The sequence below is a fragment of the Melopsittacus undulatus genome, chromosome 3 (genome assembly GCF_012275295.1).
Source record: "Melopsittacus undulatus isolate bMelUnd1 chromosome 3, bMelUnd1.mat.Z, whole genome shotgun sequence".
NCBI lineage: Eukaryota > Metazoa > Chordata > Aves > Psittaciformes > Psittaculidae > Melopsittacus > Melopsittacus undulatus.
In genome coordinates this window covers 37,957,505-37,982,670 of record NC_047529.1, presented here as the reverse complement: position 1 = coordinate 37,982,670, position 25,166 = coordinate 37,957,505, and the positions used below count along the sequence as shown (strand labels likewise).

The 25,166-nt window shown below is 38.1% G+C and overlaps 1 protein-coding gene across 2 annotated transcripts in view; it reads right to left on the bottom strand.

The window, feature by feature from the left end:
* FAM83B (family with sequence similarity 83 member B) overlaps window positions 1-25,166 on the bottom strand; it is a 54,138-nt gene that overhangs the window by 9,991 nt on the left and 18,981 nt on the right. For both annotated transcript variants that reach the window (XM_005153194.3, XM_031052653.2), the window contains exon 3: window positions 6,412-6,576. In XM_005153194.3, coding sequence (XP_005153251.1) covers window positions 6,412-6,576 — 165 coding nt within the window. The remainder of the gene's footprint in view (window positions 1-6,411; window positions 6,577-25,166) is intronic.

Sequence of the window (25,166 nt, the reverse complement as noted above, 5' to 3'; positions counted from 1 at the left end):
ATAAACCTTTAACATCTATGGGGGCATTTATGCATTTACCAAAAACATATGAAGTTCTAATAGACAGAGGTTGTGGAAATTTTAATCATAGTGTCTACTAAGATCCAATGAACTGTATCTTTCCAAACAGAAAATTCCAAAAAATAGGAGAAAATCTCCAAGAAATGAAAGCATATTTCCAAGTAACTCATGCTTTCTAAATCAGTATATGTTTTCACTGTTTGTTTCTTAAAATTTCTATGAAAAGAAAAATCAAATCAAAGAAGCAAGAGTTACACTTAAAAGCTGCTGACTTGGTAAATTATGGTTTAACTGAAGCTATCCAAGTTTAAATTTTATTTATTAGCTGAGTTTTTACATAGCATTTTTGTCAAGATGTGTTCAAACAAAAATGCAACTCACCTAAAAGGTACAAAGACAGTATTTAAAAATTAGTTTTGTGGACTCTTGCAAATATGGTAGAAACAGGAAATTTCTCTCTTAAATAAATGAAAGTAGTGTCCAGAAGAGCTCTAGAATTTTAAAGGGTAAAAATGTTAACAGTGAAAATACAATTTGATCCCCATGTCTATTTTCAAAACAGCTTAAAAAGAACCAGTGACAATAAGAACCCAATTTGCATTACTGAATGGGAGGTTGGCATAATTTTGCATCTCTACCTGCCAAGCACTTTTGACAATCTAGCACTGTCTTTCAAGCTTTCTGCACTTCAACTAGAAGTTTTCTTATCAATGAAAGTAAATTTTCCCACTCTTCCAGTCTGATTTTGTTGAATTTTGAATAAGTCAACCCCACTGAAGAAAAGTATTCTTTCTCCAGCAGGTACTGAAGCTTTAAGTAAAAGTAGTTACATAAAAAGCTTTTAGTTGTGTGCAGAACAGTGTGGAAAAAACTAATTCCTGAAAAACAAAAAAAGAAAATACTGGAAATTACCCGTTCTAAAGATTATCACAAGAGTAAACCTTATGTACTATAAAATAAAATGTTGTGACTTAGTAATGAAATTTGCATTTACCTAATGACTGTTTTACCCAATTTTGTATCCCATGTAATGATATTTGCATGTCAGATTTATATTTAACTATACTAAAACATATTTATCTCATTATAATTTGAAAAGGGTAACTTGAGAGGCAGTTTATACATTTTCAAATAACCATAACAAGCAGTGCTGGCCTAAAGACATGACAGTTGAACACATCCAATCTTACTGAGATAAGGTCTGATAGGTATTGGACAGGATATCACTTGGGAATCTGGAATGCTGGAGGCACAAGCAAGGCTAATGGCTTGCAAATTACTATACTATATAAGAAAAAGCTTTGCCTTAGGTACGCATAAGTTGAAATATAATTTCAAGTAGGCATATCTAAAAAATGAATAAAATTTACATTAAATTCCTGTTTTTTAGAAAAATCATAGTCACTGCTTCCTCTTGTTCTCTTTTTTCTTTTCCTTCTCTTCAGTATTATTCCTCCCGCAGCTTTATCTCGCTTCCTTGATCCTGTACTCATTCCTTGTCTTGGTAGGTCATCCACTAACAGATGGGAACATTGCATTATAAATGCATGTTCCAGTGATCGTATTCCCTTTTTTCACATCACACCTTCTTTTCCTGCACAGTTAATCTGGCATTCTTCAACTACTTCAAACCCTCTAATAAGGTGCCGGGGATGCATACCTTGAATCATCACCCAAAATACAGACAACATTTAAGAGTATATAGTAACAATGTGTTCCATTTACAATCATAGAATGGTATGGGTTGGAAGGGACCTTTAAAGATTATCTAGTCCCACTTACCTTGCAATGAGCTCTGACACCTTCCACTAGACCAGGTTGCTACTACCTCCCTGGGTAACCTTTTCCAGTGCCTCACCACCCTCACAGTAAAGAATTTCTTCCAAATAGCAAAATTAATCTCCCCTCTGTCAGTTTAAAGCCATTCCCTCTTGTCGTGTCACTACCTGCCCTTGTAAAAAGCCCCTCTTCCAGCTTTCTCGTAGGTCCCCTTTAGGTATTGGAAGGCTGCTATAAGGTCTCCCTGGGACCTTCTCTACTTCAGGCTGAACACCAGCAACTCTCTCAGCCTGTCTCTATAGAAGTGCTCCAGCCCTCTGGACTCCCCCTTCTTGTGTTGGGGGCTCGTGTGGAGCTCCTCATAAACCAACAGAAACAGTTTGATTAGAAGCAGTAAATATATACATACTGAACTGCAAGCCCCATTTAGTATGAAATGCTGTGTTTCATCCTGAGGCTATAGGACTTCTCTGCTAATGGCAGCATGTCACTGATCACTGCATCACTGTGGGTAAAGCAGTAGCTCATTTATGAATCCTGAGAGGAAAACCCTGGGCAAACCAGAAGCCAAAAAACCCATGCATCATGAAGGAACCAAGGTAGCCTGACGGGACATCCAAACGTAGGAAAGATCAGCCACAGTGAGTCAATTAGAAAGTCAGTGACTGCTAGGGGATGCATATGGAAGAATACTTTAATCAAGGACTTGATGTTTCAGGAGGTTTCTAAAGTCAGACACAGGATCTTCTCCCTCCTCCAAGACAGGCTGCAGGACACTCAGGGACATTGCTGTCTTGGTGCGGCATTCTGCAGACCAAATCTATTTCACAGCTTGCTGCAACAACTGTCAGTAGCATTGAAAAAAAGGCAAAAAAAAAAAAAAGCACACTTCAAAAATTTAGCTATTAGTTTTAGAAAAATCACCTGAAAAATGTCTGAAGCTGTACAGACTCTTCATCTACCTATGCAGATGAACTGCTGACCAAACAAGTCAGAGAGTGACAAAGTTAATCAGAATTCCTACACAGAATTCACAGAATATGTAGTCTACCCGTTTTTTCAGCTATAACTTTCAATAAAGAGGGAAACATGCACTGATACACAGCCATGCTACAGATGAAGAAAGCCTGCAGATATTTAATGTAGATTTATGAATAAAATCCTCTTTTTTTTATACAGAATACTACTGAATTGTAAATTAGAATAAAAAAATACAGTTTTTCTCTTCAATGCATCTCATTCTTCACTGATTCAAAGGAAGAGAAAAACCACCAGAGAAGGTGTTGAATCAGAAAAGCTTTACAGAAACTCCTTATGAATGCATGGCATGATGAACACCTGCCATACTCCTGCAAGACTGAACCAAATCATGCCAGAGAATAACAAGACCAATGCTGCTGGTGCTACATCTTGAGGAAAAGAAATAGATACATATATCTCTGTTCTCTTTTTGCTTTCACTGAACAGGAGGGAAAGACTGAAAGCCAAGAGCACAAAAAGTTGAAGATGTTTTTGTTTTTGTGAACCTTTGGCTGATGGGAAAAAGGGAAAAGAAGAAATATTCTCCAAAGTACTGACTGTTCCCTGATAGTCACCTGCAGTTTCTCTTCATCCTCAATAAAGGCACAAAAGACTTACTGTGCTAGTAGTAAACTCAGATACAGGGAGCACTTGTATAAAAACAGCATCAATTTGAAGAGACTACAATTTAACTGGAAACCCACCACACAACAGGCATACTGTTTAGCTCTTTGGGATGTATTTTTCATGTTCTGATAAAACTTGTAGTATTCTAAGCAAACCTTGCAGAGTAAAGATGCATTTTATTTCTCCTACCATTACTAAACAGAAACATATAAAACATAATGTCGCTGAAGAGGCTAAGTCCAAACCTCTCCAATCCATACTAATCCGTACAAAATCCACTCACATATATGTTAATTCTTTCAACCACAGCATAAATGCCTGTAGGTCTATAAAAGCATATTAAAAAGGCAACCTCAAATCCATCCAAAAGAAGTTTACCTTTTGAAACAGCTATAGACCCACATAATTGCTCTGAAAATGGCATATTAGAAATAGTTAGAGTTAGAAAGGACCTTAAGATCATCTAGTTCCAACTCCCCTGCTGTAGGCAGGGACACCTCACACTAAACCATGCCATCCAAGGCTTCATCCAACCTGGCCTTGAACACCACCAGGGATGCAGCATTCACAACTTCCCTGGGCAACCCATTCCAGTGCCTCACCACCACCAGAGTAAAGAATTTCTTCCTTATATCCAATCTAAACCTGCCCTGTTTAAGTTTGAACCCGTTACCCCTTGTCCTGTCACTATAGTCTCTAATGAAGAGTCTCTCACCAGCATCCCTATAGCCCCCTTCAGATACTGGAAGGCTGCTGTGAGGTCTCCACGCAGCCTTCTCTTCTCCAGGATGAACAGTCCCAACTCTCTCAGCCTGTCTTCATATGGGAGGTGCTCCAGTCCCCTGATCATCCTCATGGCCCTCCTCTGGACTTGTTCCAACAGTTCCATGTCCTTTTTATGGTGAGGGCACCAGAACTGCACACAATACTCCAAGTGGGGTCTCACGAGAGCAGAGTAGAGGGGCAGGATCACCTCCTTCAACCTGCTGGTCACGCTTCTTCTGATGCACCCCAGGATACGGTTGGCTTTCTGGGCTGTGAGTGCACACTGAAACTGGCTCATGTTCATTTACTCATCAACCAACACCACTGAATCCTTCTCCACAGGGCTGTTCTCAGTCTCTTCTCTGCCCAACCTGTAGCTGTGCCTGCGATTGCTTCAACCCAGGTGTAGGACTTTGCACTTGGCATGGCTAAACTTCATGAGGTTGGCATCAGCCCACCTCACAAGTGTGTCAAGGTCCCTCTGGATGGCATTCCTTCCCTCCAACATACCAACGGAACCACACAACTTGGTTCCAACGGCAAACTTGCTGAGGGCGCACTCAATCCCACTGTCCATGTCACTGACAAAGACGTTGAACAAGACCGGTCCCTACACGGATCCCTGAGGGACACCACTCGTTACTGGTCTCCAGCCGGACATTGAGCCATTGACCACAACTCTTTGCATGTGGCCATCAAGCCACTCTATCCACCGAGTGGTCCACCTATCAAATTGATGTCTCTCCAATTTAGAGACAAGAATGTCATGTGGGACAGTGTCGAACGCTTTGCACAAGTCCAGGTAGATGTCAATTGCTCTACCCCGTCCATGTTTCTAATTTCTTTTGTTTTAGGGGGCTAAAACTCATGCCATAAAAAGACATATACCATTTTCGGCAACCTCTACAGCATAGCTGACCCAAGTATTCAGCACATGGTGGTATCTCAAGTTCCAGAGTATTGAAATACTGCCAAATACTCACTTCATGAAGGCAATCACGAATATCTGTTTACAGACCCACAACATGGTTTTGATATTTTCTTTCAGAATGTCCTCATAGCTCTGTGTATTAGGACACCAGAGGGCAATCCCACACATACATACACAAGACACAGGAATAGAAATTGGTATGGGAATACTTTTAAGGACCTAAGTCAACATGCCAAAGCAAATATTGGTATAAAACACAGGTTTGCTGAAAAATATTATCAAAACCCCATCTTTATCTTCACTAGTACATCAGATCTCTCTCTGGTTTTTAGGCTGGGTTCTTAAACTGGATGCTGCTAAGAAGAGCTTTTATAATATTTCTTTTTTTCAGGTGAACATGGCCCAACTAGCTACAAGAAACTGCAAACAGAACTATACAGAAGTTCAGCCAAGGCAACACTCATAGCTTTGCAAAGAGACTCTGGCAGCATCTTTGGAATTTCTTCAGTGCTATCTACAGTACAGTAAATCTAGAAGTATTTATGAAGCATTTACTTTGGCTCAGTGCAGCTCATGGTTTGTATTCTAATCCCTGTTAAATATTACAGCAGTACAGGACATCTTGTGAAAAATGTGTTAGTCTTCTTATTCTTAGAGGATAAAATTACATTTTTCATGTATGAATGTAATATTCCCTAGTGACATGGTTTAGGGGTGGTCTTGGCAGTCCTGGGGTAATGGCTGGACTTGATGACTTAAAGGTAATTTCCAACCTCGCTGATTTCATGATTCTACCATGTAGACAGACGTGATATTATGGATTTTCAGGAAAACATTAATAAAATAGAATTGTTGGCCTTTTAAAGTACTTTAATACTTAACAACTTTGAAGAAAAAGATCATGAAGTCTGCGATTTATTAATTTACATAAGCTTTATGCCTCTATTTGCAATTTAAGAGAAATCAAAAAAGCAGCCTAGTTTTTCAAGCACAGTGTTCCTAAATACATAATAATTGAAAATTACTTCATAAATAAGAAAAATTATGTAATTCTATAAAATACTCTTGTTTTGACTCATAAAAAAGATAAAGATCTTTCTAAAAACATTTGTAGAGAAGGTTCTGCTGAGAGCTTACCTAGTTATAGCTTACTGTTAATTCGAAAAAGCCTATATTTGATAATTACTTTTTGAATAACAGTCCCTGTTCAGTGAGTTGTATAGGAATAAGTAGTGAATATTCATGCACAGGAACACAGGAAGCCTTACCCTGAGCCTCTGAACTTGACAGCCTTGTTTCTCTGTCATTTTCAGAAAGTGACTGAAGTTTGACTCATCAAGCAGGAGATACACTGCAATCCCTCTAGCAGATGCCTCCACAATTTCTCTAAAAATATCCACATCTGTAAACATATCCATAACAATGGCAATGACCTGAATAAAACAGAAATGACAGAAATTATTATATTGTATAAACACATATATAAAACTTTTCACTGAAGCTTGCACTGGGAAGCTAACACTAATATTTTTTATGCATCCAGAAAGTTGTAATATTTTCCATGTGGTACCACTTACCTAGAAGGCTTTTCTAGACCATTGGATATTCTTTTTGAGAAGTCAGATGATCACATGTGTGCTATCTGTCACATGTACCAAAGTTGGCAAAAAGTTACGCTGTGGGTATATACAGCAATTCATTATATGAAGAAAAGGAAAGCCAGTGGAAGAGAAAGGAAGGCGAATCAACAATGTAAACACATAGTTAAAAAATAAACCATCAAAATATAACTGCAATGTTCAGTGTAAAAATGTTTTCAGATAACATTTTTCTTCAAGGAGCTTTTTCATCTTTCATCATCTTCTCTAAAGCTAGTGGCTCAAAGGCTTGAAGGAGTCAGTAAGCAGACATTGAAGAGCTGGAGGAGTTGAGGACATCAGGACCCATATTCATTCAGCACTCTTACTGGAATGATATCTTCTCAGCTGGTGAGAGCCTGAAGATTAGCGTGCTGAACACCAGCTACTGATACCATTAAACCTGTGGGGATAAGGTATGTATTTCTGATTGGGAAAAAAACAATGTCTTGCTAATGGTATCTTGGAGATGATATACTGTTGATGTTTTGGGGAAGGGATTTGGGAAGAGCTAGTTTGAAGCATTAGAGGAGATAACAGAGGGAAAACAGGTATCTGTGTAACTTAAAAATAATATTCTAATCCACTACAGTGTCCATGAAAAGTTTCAATGAGATGTCTCAGTTGCAAATTCAAATCAGAGGATCATAGAATAGTTAGGGTTGGAAAGGCTTAAGATCATCTACTTCCAACTTCCCTGCCATAGGCAAGGGCACAACACACTAAATCATGTCACCAAAGATTCTGTTCAACCTGGCCTTGAACACCACCAGAGGCGGAGCATTTTCAACATCCCTGGGCAGGTCATTCCAGTGCCTCACCATTTTTACAGTAAAGAACTTCTTCCTTATATCCAATCTAAACTTCCCCTGTTTAAGTTTTAACCCATTACCCCTTGTCCTATCACTACAGTCCCCAGTGAAGAGTCCCTCCCCAGCATCCTTACAGGCTCCCTTCAAGCTTCTATGAAGTCTCCATGCAGCTTCTCTTCTCCAGGCTGAACAGCCCAAATAAAGTCTTTCACAGATGTCAGAGCATGCTTGGTAGTGTCATTTACCATTGTCACTAATCTTTATCTGTACCTTAACCATAATGGCGAAATTATTAGGTTACAGTCATTCATCTTATTTCAGAATTGAAATATTTACCTCACTCATAAAATTGGTTTAATGCTGTTGCACCCAAGTAAAAGTTAAGTCTTCTGTCAGATGTTGGAATAGTTCAGTTGGTTTTGAATTCTACCTGCTTAGAACCAAAAAAACTCACCTGTGCCAAGCACTATAAATATCATTGATAGCTGACATACATGAAATAAAAGTAAAATAACAATGTCATTAGGAAAGGTAAAAACCCCCTGAAGTAGCAGAAATGAGACAATTAGGCCATCTGTAACAAGTCACCTGGCAATAAAACGGCTCTTTATAAATCTACAAGTCAGAGAATAACAGAATAGCATGAAATAAATGAATTCTTTCAAAAATCTTAGATAATATGCTCATGCATCACATCATTCATTTAATTGACTTTTTGAAAATAAAACCTAAATGTGATTTTTAACAGTACAAATTATATTTCTTTATCTAAATTGGAAAGGAAAGACTGAAACACTGTCGTGGTTTAAGCCCAACCGACAACTCGGAACCATACAGCCACTTACTCACTCCTTCCCTCTTTTTCCTCCCCCCACTCCCAGAGGGATGGGGAGGAGAATCGAAAGAATGTAACTGCCAGGGGTTGAGATAAGAACAATCCAGTAACTAAGGTATAACACAAACCACTACTGCTACCACCAATAATAATAATGATCAGGCAACTAACAAGGGAAGAGAATACAACTCCTCACCACCTGCCGACCGATACCCAGCCTGATCTGAGCATTGATCTAGCCCTTTCAGGTAATTCCGCCCAGTTTTTATACTGTGCATGAGGTGCTGTGGTATGGAATACCTCTTTGGCTAGTTTGGGTCCGGTGTCCTGTCTCTGCTTCCTCCCAGCTTCTCCTCTTTGCTGGCAGAGCATGAGACTCAAAAAGTCCTTGGTCAGAGTAAACATTACTGAGGAGAAACTGAAAACACCAGCGTTATCAGCGCTGTTCCCTGGCTGACAGTCAAAAACACAGCACTGCACCAGCTACTAAGAATGAGAAAAATGACTGCTACTGCTGAACTCAGGACAAACCCACAGAAGTTTTATCTTGACTCTAAGGACATCATCACTTTCAGACTGCACCTTCTGCTTGGTCTTGTATCTGAAACACACAACATTAACTGAACATGGCAATCTTATTTATTCATCTGTCTTGATTCACTTATGTTTTTTAGGTAAAAAGACCAAAGAAGCAAGTTTGTCCTCAAATACTTCTGTTTCATTACCAGTGTCCCCCTCCCTCTAAACTCCCTAATGTCTTTTTAACCTTTCCTTTAGTTCATATCCCTTAGAAATATGTGCTCATTACAGTCCAGAGTCTATTTAAATGCAAGAGAGAAATTTTGAATGGATACATTAGCATATGCTGGCATGAACACATGAAATATTCAGAATCAACAGTACAGCCTTCAAAAACCATTCTAGCATTTTCCTAGGGCAGATATCTAAAATGCAAACTTGTTTGCAGCATCTGTGGTTAAAAAAGACTAGAATACTAGAAATACAAAGAAAAGAAAAAAATAAGAATTAGTAACAAAAACTAAAAACCAACTAGAGTGGCCATAGCTATCATTATGAAGAGGGAAGGAGAGAAATAAGTAAGAAAGCAGGCCAGTAAATTGGTGGCATAAGAAGGATGCATGAGCCCTACTATGTAGATACATTGCAACTTGCGAATGAACAGGAAGACTCTGTATTCACTAGCAGAATTCTTCTTAAATCATTTAACACATTAATTTTGGAGTTAGTTCTGCAAAGCATCAAAGAAGTCTTGCAAGAAATAGTAGGTTTCACTTCCAGAGTTGGAATAGGGATTACGTTTTGAGACCTAAGGTTTCCACTAGCTGAAAAATCCTCACCAGATTTAAGAAAATGTATGCAAAGCCACAGTTGTATCTGACAACCAACTGGACATTCATTTTTTCATTCCCTGGAAACCAAAGATGACTCTTGTACTTCCTCATTAGCTTGCCCATTCACTCTTAGCAACAATCTATTAATCTAGTCAACACAAATGTAATTAGACTCAATTGCTGAAGGAAGAAGAGTGTCAAATTTGAACCATTCATATGATATACATTCATTAATAAAAAGTCATTTACAGTGATAAGATCACTTGTGTATACTAATTTCTACAAATTAGTTGTTTGATCACACACTATAGATTTTGATGCAAACAGTGGATTCCATTAATGTCAACAAATATTCTGGCTTTTAAATGTATTAAATTTCCTTCAATATTTTTCATTTTTCTTGGGGGGGGGGAGACGTGGGGTTGTGCACAAAGTGTACATTTCCCTGTTCATTTGCCTACTTTGCAGAAGGGAGTATTGATCTTGGGGAAGGAAAAAGCCAATATGGTATTCAGGGTCCCAAGTTTTGATTATATAAGGAAAACAAGACTAGGAATTAACCTCAAAAGAGGTATTCTACAGTGTGTATCTACCTTTTATTAAAGCTATAACAACAGCTGCAGGATTAGTTACTTGCTCCACCACTTTGGAAGAAAAAATTTCACTATTACGTTTTTTACATTTGTTTTTGCAAATGCAGACCTGATTTCTACCCTGATACAAGAAGCCACATAACAGTGAAATCCAGAAGGAAAAAAAATATAGAATTCAAATTGCAAAAATAGGTCATAAAAATACCCATTCCACAAATTCTGCTTCTTATGGCCATAACAACACTGCTGTGTCAAGACTACCTCCCAAGGTAGAATGTTCCAGTGTCAGACAGTAGGCTTTCTTATAAACTGCCATTTCCCTTTTGAAGCAAATTTGTTTTTCAAAATGCAGAGGTCTTTTCAAAAGCAAGCACTAATGCTTTTACAGGGAATACAAAGCTCAACCAAACATGCAGGGGACACTAGATGGGTTTAGCAGTTTTCTGCTGAAAGCAACCAGAACTCTGGAAGAACTTTCGAAACCTTAAGAAACTGATTATTACCCTGATCAAAATGACCTTCAGCTGAGAATAATTAAGCATTTTACACTTTCAGGGACGTGAAAACAGTTCATGGAGCAGATACCTGCTGTGCATAATCATAGAAAGATAGAATAGTTAGGGTTGGAAAGGACCTTAAAATCATCTAGTGCCAACCCCCCTGTCATGGGCAGGGACACCTCACACTAAACCATATCACCCAAGGATTCATCCAACCTGAATATCATATAACACTGATAATTCTGCACAGCAAGAGTTAACTACCACCACCCAATTTGGTATTAGATAGAACAGCACATTTCAGTGATCAACTAAAAGCAAAAACAGTGCAGAATTTCTGTTATTTTTTTATATACTAGTCTTCTTTCCCCAAAACTAAATTTAAACAACCTTAGATTGTCCCTACTAATCCTTTCATCTTATCTACCAATTCTTTTTTCAAAGCAATGAATGTTTTTTAAAGTTAAAATGCGGTTTCAAAGGCAGCCTTACAGAAGAAGAGAATCTGCTGATCTGCTGAAGTCAATAAGCACAAAATTGCTCCTAATAAATCCGACAGACTTATCAATTTACATGAAGGCACCAGTAGAGCCATATTCTATTATTCTTACTACTATTTTGATACCAATACTACAGTTTGCAATAGAAAAGTAAAGCGTCACACATTAACAAGTTAAGTACAGGTAGAAAAGTATAATTGTGTTGAATAGTGCTACTTTTATGCAAATATGTTAAAACACTTATTTTTTTTCCAGTAAGCTGAGTTATTTAATTTGCACAGTATTAAGTGACCTAACATTTTAAAAATCATTATCTCTGAACTATCAAATCATTATAATTTGAAGTTCTTTTCATTCTTTAAAAGTTTTTAATAATCTCCAAATTTAGGATATGACTCCCTTCTACCTAAAATACTAGTGACAAGATTCATAAAAGACAGACACACATATCTTGAACGTTAAAATAAACAGCTATAGCTGAGATATCCTGAAAAAACATGCAGATTCTTGCAAAGCAGGAGCTTAAGTACATGGTAACATGACACCAAACTCGATACTATGAGACTGTAAATGGAGGCTGATACTCAGTTCTGTTCATCTATCATATTACAGGGCCAGTCATCGCTCACTAGTTTGGGCCCATTCACAGGCATTACATTTGTTTGAACATGTCTCACCTTTAGAAATTAACTCTATTCAAAGGCTTATATAGAAGGAAGGTTCCAATCCCAACTGTACAAATGCATCTATCGCTAAACATCTCCTGAGCATATCCAGGAGAGTGTGAGCAAATGTTCAGAGCTGGAGCACTTGCCCTGTGAAGAGTATGTGAAGGAGCTGAGTTAGTTCAGTCCAGAGCAGAAATAGGTTCAGGGAATCTTACAGCAGTCCCCAGTGCTTTACAGGGAAGGTCTTGAGGAGATGAAGCCACTTTCCTCATAGCGGTGGCAGGACAAGAGACAACGGTTAAACTGAAACAACAGTAGTTCTGACTGGATATAGGGGAAAAAAAACCCTTATTCCCTCAAGAACAGCCCAGCAGTAGAGCAGATTGTCCAGTCTCTATTCTTGGAGGTTTTCAAAACCCAACTGGATAAAGCACAACGTAGTCAGATACTATCAGTCACTCTGCTTTAAGCAGGAGATTGGACTGGAGACCTCCTAAAGTCACTTCCAATTGACCGAGTCTGCAATTCAGTGATTCAGAGATCTTCACTCCCATCATTGTCAAAATCCAAGTGAATTTTGACATGCTTGGAACTAATTATAAATTTTGCTGTAGGACTTAAAGAAAACAAACAAACAAACAAGACTATAAATAAACAATACTAAGAAGGAAAGTTTTTCTGTTTTACCTGTTCCATTTTGGGTAAGAATTTTGGTAAGAAAAATCAATAGATTGTAACCTTTATAGCTCAGTTTTAGAACATCAAAAACAACCCATTAAATGGGTGTGTTCTGAAATTAAGGCATAGAGGTAATGAAAGTCCTTTATTGCTAGTGCTCTGTAAATCTATCTTGTGAACTACTGACAGTTTCATTAATCCCAATATCTTCACTTCTTTCATAGGACTAACTACAATTCTTTAAGGTGTATCTTGCAGAATGTGTCAACCTCCTGTGTTATAAACAGTAAAAAAGAGGAATTCTCTAATGCAGTTGCTTTCCTAGGTCAGGCTTTACTAAAAAGACACCTACCATTATATCAATAACCTAGTAGGAAATAATGCTCAACACCTATCCTACACTGCAAGTGTATCGATTTCTTGTAACCTCTGTGAGGCTTACTTCAGGCATGCTGTGACAAATTTCCATATCACTGTGCAGTGTTTTTGAATGCCACTACCCTTCTTCATCCTAAGATCAAAGCAGCACATTTCAGATAGAAATGTTAACTCTATTTTCGTTGACCTTTTCCCTGGCACTCCAGTCAAATTCCTTTTCACAGATCTCTGTTTTGCAGAGAATCTCTTTATGGCACACACGTGGTGTTATCTCAATCTGGCCTTTCTCAGAAAGCAAGCGTATCACGATGCTTGCAACAGTGCAAAAAGAAGATAGGGTACTGCATACCTTGCCATTAGCAACAGGACACAGGCAGAAATCTGGATCGGTTTAAGGCACCATAAAAGAAATGAGACAAATTTTGTGATCAGTGCAGAGAGCCTTCCCGCTAGTAAGCTATATTATACATCCCACAAATTATTATTTTTTTTTTAAATCTTGTTATGCTCTTGTTTATGGTTCAGAGTCTAGATTCAGTTTATGCTTGCTGCAATTCCTATTAGCAGAATCCTAATAAATCATCTGATATCCTCACTGTTGCTAACATCAGAGTGCTTCTAAAATGATACTACGTTAATTTCATATTAATTTTCAAAATTGAACACAGCCCTGAAATGCTTTGCATAACACACCCTTCCACTGCAAAACGTACTTTGAAACTATTGTTTTTCACCTGAATATCTCAGGTCACCTCTGGGCTGGCTGTTATAGCTGAGGTCTCCCACAGCAAAGGTAACAGATCAGAAGTCTTGAAACAAATGACCAAAGAGCAGTATAAGCGGGAGGCCTCATCTGAAAATAGTGCCTAGATACGATAATAAAAATAGTAATAAAACATTTGAGTGTGATCCATTCTTCTACAATTTCTGTGGCAATATAATAGAACAAATACTGAGATGATTTTTATCTATGCACCTGCCATGAAGTTAATGTCACTATTTGTAGTATATTATCACCAAAATTTGCTCCCTGAGATCGCATTTAATTTATTTAACAGGCTTCTGCATTCAGAGAGCAACAGACCATAACTATAAAGTGTACATTGAAACACTGTCCCATTATAGAACTCTTTAAAAGCAATTTAACTAACCAAAGGGTGAAGTCTGGCACTTAACTATAACAGGCAGCTACACTACCTCAGAACCACTGAGATAGGGTTAGGATTAGGGTTAGGCTTAGGGTAACCCTAAGGTTTTTAGGTAAAGAAAAATCCTAGAAATCTCTTGCAATACAATATGAAAAAAAACCCAAAGCGAACTATTCTCAGAAAATAATGAATGGAGGTAACCACATAAAGCACTATATAAATAGTTTATCCATGTAGCCCACATGGCAAGGCCTTATCTGTCAAAAACATGTAAGAAAGATGTGTGGTAGGACCCATCAGTAATAAGGAAAAATGACCTGATTCTAGCAGCAAAGAATGCTATGGCAATAAAAACAGGAGTTCTGAAGAAGGACATGATTTAACTTTGAAATATACCGCAAAAATCCATTTTTTACCATATACCATCTTCTAACAACTACCTCATGATTTTGCCTTTTGCTCAATTTGGCAGCTGTGGTGCAGTTTACCATGTCACTGAAAAAGCAGATTAGAATGTCAGAATTACCTCTTCTAGAAATGAAACTAAAACCAACACAAAGTAAAAGTTCTCTGAAGTGCAGGTAAGATAAAAAGGATGTGGACCTGCTGAAGTGAGTCAGAGGAGGGCCACAAAGATGCTGAGGGCTGGAGCACCTCTGCTATGAAAACAGGCTGAGAAAGTTGGGCTTGTTCAGCTTGGGGAAGAGGAGGCTCAGGGAAGACCATACAGCAGCCTTCCAGTGACTAAAGGGAGCCTACAAAAATGCTGGAAAGGGATGTTTTACAAGGGCATGTAGTGACAGGACAAGAGGGAATGGCTTTAAACTGACAGAGGAGAGATTTAGATTTGCTATTAGGAAGAAATTCTTTACTGTGAGGGTGGCGAGATGTTGGAACAGGTTGCCCAGAAAAGTTGCGGATGCCCCATCCCTGGAAGTATCCAAGGCCAGACTGGATGGGGTTTTGAGCAACCTAGTCTACTGAAACATGTCTCTTCCTATGGCAGAGAGATTGGAACTAAATGATCTTTAAAGTACCTTTCAACCCAAACCATTCTATGATTCTGTGATTCTGTGATTACCTTTCAGAAAGCTATTGCATGCTGAGCTATCAAGTCACACATGTACCATCTTAAAATGACGCCTTCTATATTGCATCTTCAAATTCACACAACTAAGAATTTTACAGGTGAACATCTTGCAAAACATATGGGAGTGAGCTACATTAATTCTATAAATGTGATCTGTATCTATGGGTTTTGTAGTTGTTATTCTGGCTGAAGGATTAGTGAGAACTCATCTCAAACTGACTGAATTGCAGGAGACACCATCTCTCTGTGGCTGGTAGCAGAGGCAATAATTCCTCTGAAGCTTACTTTTGCACATGCAGAATCAAGTTTAAGCATGTCATGGAGATGAGAGGAGGGAAAGGGATATTCTGGGCATTCTTTGTGGGGGCTTTTCAAGAAGCATTTATAAACCTAAGCCTGGGAAGAAAGGATCTGCAAAGAGACAGTTGCAGCCCAGCGACTGGCATGTCACAAAAAGATTTATCTAAATCTGCAAAGAACTGTCATGCAGGGTTAAAGCAACAAGCTTTTAGTGTTTAATTTTAACAGTTTGCTTTCTGCTTGCAATGCTCCCATCAATGACCACACCAGGTTTGGTATTTAACAAAAAAGATGTGGTCTGTCACTGCAAACAGAAGCGAGCAGAAAATCCTTGGCATGATTGAGGGAACATGCTTGGGAGCTTATTCTGCCCTTTCTTCTCTTGCCACTGATGTTGCTTTATTCTCAGTGCCATGTGGACTGCAGCTGGTTGGGTAGCAGGATTTTAATATTTGTATTTAGCTCTTTAGAATGTTCTCAGTTGTTATTTTGGAAAGCTGACAAGCTTTTCCTGAGAAAAGCAAACAGAAAAAAAATGCCAGGATTTCTGACAGCCTACGAATAAGCCATACCAGAATAGAAATTCATGGCAAAAATAAAAGGTACTTCTGTAGCCTCTGGCTTTCTGTACAATGAATTTCAAAGACTTGCTGCTTCAGAAATTAGTTTTATTTAAGTGTATTAACAGCTTTAATATGTGGGTTCTCACTGGATCTCTTAATATTTAGCGAATAGTCAGGCTACTTGACTTACTATTATAATGTTATACTTTCTATTTTAAATTTGTTTGTAAATAGAAGTACTTATTTATTCATGTGTGCATTACTTAGTGACCGCCCAAAACCAAACAATGTACAACCATGTGATAAGCCTTAATTATTATTTTTTAAGTGCCAACAGTAATTAGAACTAAACTCTTAATAAGCTTTTCTTCTTGATCTGCCATGCATGACTGAAAACCTCATATAGCAACCTTAGAGACCAGTCGCAGTTTGGAGACTTCCTCCAAATAATTGGAGCACTAGGAAGAGCAGTGGATGCTGTTGGCTAGCTTCTACCTGGTCAAGGGAAGTTCTGTACAGTTAAGAACTCTCTCGATATTTGAAACTATGAAGGGCTCTCATAAATTGCCATGCACAGTTAAGAACATGGGAAAAGGCCACCTCAAACTATCAGGAGGGGGTAAGAGGATGGGGTGGAAGAATGCAAAGGAACGAAGACATAAAAAATGTGCTAAAATTGTCCATTCCAATTGCTCCTGCTTAAAAATATGCCACATGCCAAGGTAAACTAGACTGGATGCCAACATTTCTGAGGGCTCTTTCCAAGATTTTCCTCAATGAATCTTAAAATAATTTGCTGTTTATTGAGGAGTCTAAGTAAACATCTGACATTCTGACACTTCAGCTAACGTGGATAGCAATTCTTGAAAAAATTTTGGGGTTTTGCCACCTTTAATAGTACATTTTTGGTGAGGTTTCTAAGATTGGGAATGGAATAAAGTTACACACTTCCTGAGAGTTTAGATTACATATTGAAAAACACTAGGCAATGTATAGAAATCCACAACATTAACGAACACTTACACGCTGTAGCCTTTAAACTATAAAGCAACATTTCTTTAAAGTAGACAATTTTGTCAGCATTTGTTAATTAGACACTTGGAAACAATGAAAGATTCTCTTAGTCGAAGGCTGGTTTAGAGGAACATGAGATGATTCAGACCCACTTTTCTAGACTGGGAAGAATCACTTTGCTTTTAAGTTTGCTTATGCAAGAGCTGTACACTGTCTGTCATCTTTGAGACCTTCTTGGTAAACATGTTTCTGAACTTAAATGAAATGGGAAAAGCTGAATAGCTAATATTAATATTTTATAAATAAACAACATATTTAAAATATCCTGTACAGACTTAAATGTTGCTGCTAGCATATGTAGTTCAGACAAAAATAAATCCAATAAAACATAACTATACTGTTCAATTGTATAATACTGCCAGAAATCCCTTGCAGTTACTTACATAAATGAATATGTAATACAGATACATCGAGCACGTAAGAAAAGAATCAAAAAAGAAAGACAGAGACTTAAGAAAAAGGTGGAAACAGTGCTTCTATAGCACACTTTGTAAAATAATGGACATAGATGAAAACAACTGTTTCAAAAGCATGAAACATTTATTTTCTGTTTTTAAGCACATGAAGATTTTGGTGGATCCAAGTCAGCACACACATCTGATGTGTTTGAATTGCTTATGTTTCAGAAAAACGGACTTTTGAATGCCTGTGTGCAGTATGTTGACCACAGTCCACAGGGATGGCGTATCAATCATTTTTTGTATGTGGAAAAATAAAAACATGCTTTTGTGAAAGACTTGTAAGCCATGTACTGTTAAGTCCATGAGCCTTATACCAGGGTAACCTTGTAGCAAGTAAGAGAACTTAATTAGAAGATTATTGTTTTCTAACATAAAAGACATTACATCCAAGAGAAAACAAATCTATTTTGGATGGCAAGGCCCAATTAAAAAAAAAAATTAAATTGTCAGATTTCAAATTAGTGGAAGCCTACAGACCAGTCTGCATGACCTGATTATAAATACTGAGATGAGCCCTAATTATATTATTAATTGTTGGAGGTTACTTGTTTGCAAACACTCAAAACAACTTCTAAAGCTAGATTTCATAATCCTAAGGAGCCCTGCTGGTGCGAGTGTCTCAGAGATAACTGCAGAAGAAAAGAAGAAATAAAAAAAATTGTAAGTCCTTGCAGAAGACACTGTTAGATGTTCACAGAACCTCAACTGAGACTAGAACTGATTCTGATTAAAAACCTCCCCTAGCTCATGGTATCATGAAGCTAATACCAAAGTGGAAAAAGCAGATCTCAACAGAGGCTCCTGTTAGCCTTTGGAAAGAAGTGGAATGAAGTCCTTGTCTTACAAGGTTAAGAAGGAACACTACACTCCATTGCAACAGAGTAATTTTTTTTACCACAGTTGCCATTAACAGACCTGAACCATTTACACCTAAGACAGTACAGGAATTCCTTGCTCTGCTGTTGGTCATTCATAATTAAACTTTTGAGTATCAGGGAAGTAACACTTATGCCCAGTATTAGAAAAACCATCATGATTATCAAATTGGTTGCTCAGCTTTACTTCTGAAAAGAAAACCAACATGGGAAAATGAATACAGACATAAAGATTAATCATACATTCAGGGAAGGGGAGAAGGAAAAAAAAAAGAGTCAGTAATAGACACAGGAGGTATACACATTTCAGGACTTGTTAACAGTCATATGTTTAAAGCAATAATTCCATTAAAACCTTTTGGTTGTGTGTATTTCTAGCAGCTTGTAGGACTCAATGATACTAAAGATTTTCATATTGCTGTTACAAAAGTGTAAGTAAAACCACTGTAATTTACAGATTATTATGGCCTACTTGTGTTACCCTCCTCCCTCTCTTTTCTTACTGCCTTCCATCCCTAATCCCTCCCCTTAATTTTCTTTCTCCCTTCCTGTCCCTCCCTCCCTACTTACACCAAGCTCTGTGGTTCGGTTGGTACGCTGGAGGGAAGGAATGCCATTCAGAGGGACCTTGACACGCTTGTGAGGTGGGCTGATGCCAACCTCATGAAGTTTAACTATGCCAAGTGCAAGGTCCTGCAGCTGGGTTGGAGCAATCCCAGGCACAGCTACAGGTTGGGCAGAGAAGAGATTCAGAGCAGCCCTGCCAAGAAGGACTTGGGGGTGTTGGTTGAGACACGTGAGAACGTGAGCTGTCTTCAGTGTGCACTTGCAGCCCAGAAAGCCAACTGCATCCTGGGCTATATAAAAAGGAGCATATGAAAAGGTCAAAGGAGGTGATCCTGCCCCTCTAACTCTGCTCTTGTGAGACCTCACTTGGAGTATTGTGTGCAGTTCTGGTGTCCTCAACATAAAAAGGACATGGAATTGTTGGAACAAGTCCAGAGGAGGGCCACGAGGATGATCAGGGGACTGGAGCACCTCCTGTTTGAAGACAGGCTGAGAAAGTTGGGGCTGTTCAGGCTGGAGAAGAGAAGGCTGCATGGAGACCTCATAGCAGCCTTCCAGTATCTGAAGGGGGCCTACAGGGATGCTGGGGAGGGACTATTCATTAGGGACTGTAGTGACAGGACAAGGGGTAACAGACTGAAACTTAAACAGGGGAGGCTTGGACTGGATATAAGGAAGAAATTCTTTATTGTTAGGGTGGTGAGGTATTGGAATGGGTTGCCCAGGGAAGCTGTGAATGCTGCATCCCTGGTGGTGTTCAAGGCCAGGTTGGAGAGAGCCTTGGGAGACATGGTTTAGTGTGAGGTGTCCCTGACCATGGCAGAGGGGTTGGAACTTGATGATCTTAAGGACTTTTTCAACCCTAACTATTCTGTGATTCTATTTCAAGTACTTCAAACTCAGTAAATTTGAGATTGGAAAAAATATCTGTGTTTTTTGGATACTGAAAATTTTCTTAAAACAGATTCCTACACATTTTATACACACTTCAAAATATGTCACTTTTATTGCACATTTTGTGACTATGTCATTACGATATTGACAATAAAGCTTTTACTTCCTGCTAAAAATGCGATTTACTTCACTGACACTAATTTCAAACCCTACAGGCACTTATTCTGTTTAAGGAGCTCAGTTCAAGCATCAATATGGTTAGGGTAAACCAGAAATAAAGAGAATCCAGGCTGTTTAAAATTACTGGTCACAGGTCAGTGACAGGTCAGTATGAAGGAAAGCCACCAATCCTCCTGCATAAATGAGAAGTTACCTCAGGGTTTAACTCTGAAAAATTCTCTGTTCACCTTACATATATATCTTTAGCAACTTCCATTTCAGCTACATGACATAGTAAAATGCATTTATAAGTAAAAAAACAATGCCTAGACAAATACCCCTAGAAACATCTAAATTGCTAAAAAAACTATCAGCAATTATGTTAGATCAATATTCTATAATATATATTACAGATGTAGTCTGTATGGCATGTAATTACATCTGCATGTCAGGTAAGCAACACAGCCAGATGATTTTAACTATTTTTTTTAACACAGGGCCACTTGAGCAGGATCTTTCTCTGATGCTCAGGAGAAATGGATTACATCACTTGCTTACAGAGCAGTTACAGCAAATGGTGCAACATGTTGCTAATGACTGTGTGCTGGCAGGCTGCATTTCAATTTCACCTATTTCAAAGACAGGTTGTGAAACTAATTAATTCATTATTGTCTGCAAATCATGTTGAGAACCTCAGGTGAAATCCATTACCCTGGCATGCTAGATTATTTATGCAGATTAGATGAAAAAGGCAAAAAAATAATTGTGGACTAGTCTAAAAGCATCAGCAGAATGTCCTAAAGATAAGATTAATCTTGTTAATACATATTTATGTGCAGCTTTTCAGGAAGAAAGCAAATTCAAACTTTTCAAAATGCACATATGGAGAAAGATGTTTGAAATGGTAGGGAAGCAATTAAAAAAATCCTGCTCAAACCTCCTGTGAAGCAAACTGAAATGAAGCAGATAAGTAATTCCACAATTCCTGTAGACCCCATAGAAGCAGAGAGTGAATTGGAACTAAATAAGGTATTAAAAAAAATTTAATTCCTGGATTAAGTGAAATATTTCAAATTTGAAACCATCTAAAAGCTTTCTAAAGGAAACTTGATAGTTCTTGTTCAAAGATGAATCTTCCACAGACAGTGAGACATTTGAGGGAGTAGTAAGTCAATGCATAAGAAAGGAAATTAATAAAAACAAATTTTAAAAATTAAAGAAATTTTTCCTCCTGATTTCTTTCTGCCATTTTTTTTTTGCAGTTCTTTAGTTTCTTTCAGTCTTTATGTAAGCTGAATTTTGAATAAACAATCCCAACTCTCTCAGTCTGCCTTCATAGCAGAAGTGCTCCAGCCCTCTGAGCATCTTGGTGGCCCTCTGGACTCACTTCAGCAGGTCCACATCCTTTTTATCTTATCTGCACTTCAGAGAACTTTTATTTTGTGTTGGTTTTAGTTTCATTTGTAGAAGAGATAATCTTGAATAAAATTAAGAGTTAGTCAAATAATGAGTTACCGGTGTGCAAGTAACTGAATTCTTTATGCTCAATGGAGTTTTTGACTAATATGGCAAGTTAATAGGGTTTTACTATTGCGTAGAAGAGAAACATGTTATCACAAGTCTTCCACTGTACAAATTCATATATGTGAGATCATTCTCCTTCTACTAAGTATTCCCCTTGCTTGCTGGTTCATACACACCACCACCCCCCCCTCCATTTGGGTAATGATAATCAGAGATCTGATCATGAAGCATGCTGAACACCTGCAAGAAATGCAAACCTCCTGCTAGCACAAGGGGGTTTCTTCCAAAACATCACAGCAGGCACCTGGATTTAAGAATGGGGGAAGAAGAAAATCAGTCTCAGAGCACCAATTGCAGCACTTCAGTAGCTTTCTTTGAGAGATTCACTGCCTGTTTGTGCCAGTGAGGTCCCTGAAACCACAAAACTTTTCCTGTGATTAATAGGTGTATGTCTTTGGGGGTATATATGCTAGCAAATGTAAGGGATAAAGAGGATAATTCACTTGTTTTGCCATCGAAAACAGAGCCCATCTAATCAGAATGAACAAAAAGGCAGAAACACCACTGACCAACCCACCCATACATTAAGCCACATTCTACTGGAAAATTTGCTCATGTAAAATGTACCATGCATGCCAATAACTTAATATACCAGATGACTTGAGTTGCTTGAAATAAGGATGGAGATGAGAACCTGCAATACCTCTGTGGTGGAGAGGTGAACATTTTATTCCAAGGGCACTTTGGAAAATAACTGCTGTTTGATGCAAACTAGTGCCTTTCAAATAAGCATTTGTTCTTCTGAAGTGCTCTCTGATCTCAGGAAATATCTTCCCTTGAGTAAGCTGCACACTCCAAATTCAAGCCAATAAGGCTCTCTGTACCAGACTACTATGGATCCTGTGCATGTGTTCATACATAGAAACCTTTACCTTGTAGAAGACTGCACCACATGGAAACACACTGACTAAAAAATACTCTAATATTTGCCTCTTCAGATAAAAAATATCAAACCAGATTTGTATTGACAAAACTGTGGAAAAACCAGCACTTGTTTCAGATGTAATAACAGAATGGTTTTAGACTTTTTTTTTTTCTTCCTCGCTTAAAAATGCCAGAATCTTCCCTTGTAATTCTGAACCTGCTCTCAGATGTCAGTGCAGTCCACACTCAGGAGAGAGATGAGGTGCAGCTGTGAGGAAGGAATTTTTCAGGGAATTTATAATTTTTGGTCATCTGTGACCAGTATTTGTTAATTAAAAGATACCCTAGTCTCTTATCAATCACAAAACCCACAACACACATCATCTGAATTGACACAGGAACAATTTTTGCAATGAAACAAGAGTCAGGTATGTAATAGGTAAGACTTCCACAATAGTTATGTGGGTCACTGAGCATTCACTGAAACACATTCTAAATCAGAAACACTACTTTGAGTGAACAACAAAAAATACATTTCTTTTCTTGTTTCTCACAGCTGTATAGAGGAATACTGTGGAAAAAAGTAACAGAATGAGGACAGATAATGGATAAGTGAACAACTCTGCTTTGTATTTGGATATGACTGAAATATTTCTGCTTGAACACTCTAAAGCAAGCAATCTCATGGAGAAGAACAAATACACAAAAGATAGATGTCAAATACAAAGTTTTAGACCTGAACAGTTATATTCCAGCTTAAGCTCTTGAAACTGTGTTCACTACTTCTAGTACATGAGTACTCCAAACTATGTATATGTCTTCAGAAATCACGCAGAGCCAATATTCACTTTTATAATGAGAAGCCTGTGTTCTACAATTTTCTGCAATTTGTATACAAGTCTCGCAAGTCCTAGACCAATACACCAATGCTTTTGATCACAAGACTGATACTGAGCAAAAATAAAAAGGTATAAATAATTGGGTTTTTTGGGGGGGGTGGGGGATATAAAAGGTCTTTGAATCTACCTAAAAGCATCGAACTAGAAAAACATGTGAATCACTTTAAAACAGGATTTTTGCTTGTTCTAGAAGACATTAGCATAGAAATATATTTTAAATAGACTAATGTTATTAATGGCCTTCCAAATCGTCCATGGCATAACTAAAAAATTCAAATTTATTGAAGTCTGCTACTTCTCTCTCATAAAAGACTCAGAAATATTACCAGGAAAAAAAAGAAGTAGCTTTTAAAATTCATCTTAAATTACTTACAATAACACTTAAGTGCATAGAGAAAGCTTTTCATATGTAAAGCACAAACCATTTCGTAAATGTGGGAATAACATTAATGACTCTATTTTTATCTGGGAACCTGAAAATACATAGGGTGTGTGCGTGTGTATGTCACACCACTGTCCTATGCAGGGACATCTGAGTCAGCCCATCACTAATTAGGTTTGTTACTGGAAACAGCCTAGTCACGCTAATGTAATGTTGTGGGAAGGTGAAAACGCCCTGATCCTCGTGAATGTTCTCACTGCACTTCACCATGCCATGCGAACAAATCCTCAGAGGCTAATGTCCTGTATTTACAGAGACGCTGAGTGTCCCAAAGTCCCTCTGAAAGCAATCCCCGCAGCTACACAGCAGCCTGAGCCTCACCTCACCCTCCAGTTCTGCATTTAAAATTCTCTACACCTTCTACTTTGGCTGACTGTCCTGTTGAGTGATGAGATAGACAAGCAGAAAGCTCAGGCAAGCTTGGTCTGGGCTTGCAAAATAGGTTTCTTCAAGCAAATTCCATCGTTTAGAGAAAAGTGACTGTACAAAAATATATCTGATCTCCTGAGCAATTATGAATTAGTTACCCAGGAGTGATAACTGTAAGGCTACCACCCAAGTGGTTTAAGGTTAGGTTTATTCTTAGTATCAGCTCTTTGAAGATGCAACACTGTCAGGCTTGTGCTGGGCAGGGAGTCAGATTTCATTATCCTAGTGGTCCCTTCTGTGAAATCTGTGAATCTCTGAGTTTTATCAATCCCTGCTGATTTTGCAGTCTGGAAATGGCTGCAAAGACAAAAGGGAGGGCCTCAAAAACTGGTGACAAACTACAGGTTTTTCAATCATACGAACGTTGATTAGGGGTTCGTGTTTACCCAGATCTTTTTCAAAACAAATTCCAATAAAATCAATTAAAATAATCATATCTGAAAAGAAAGCAATGGAGAGGGCATGTGAACCCAGTACAAGTAGCAGCATATAATCAAGGAGAATATTGACTTACACAAAAATATCATATTCACTAAAATACTGCAATCACTACTAATCTTGGAGGAGATGATCGTGTCTCTATGAACAAGCTTAAAACTGAAGTTTTGCCACGCAGATTTTGTGGACATTGGAAGTCTCATTGAAAGCAGTGCAGAAGACTCATTCACTTCAAAGCCCCAAGCATTAAGTACCCAAAAGCATGCCTGAAAACAACCAAGTA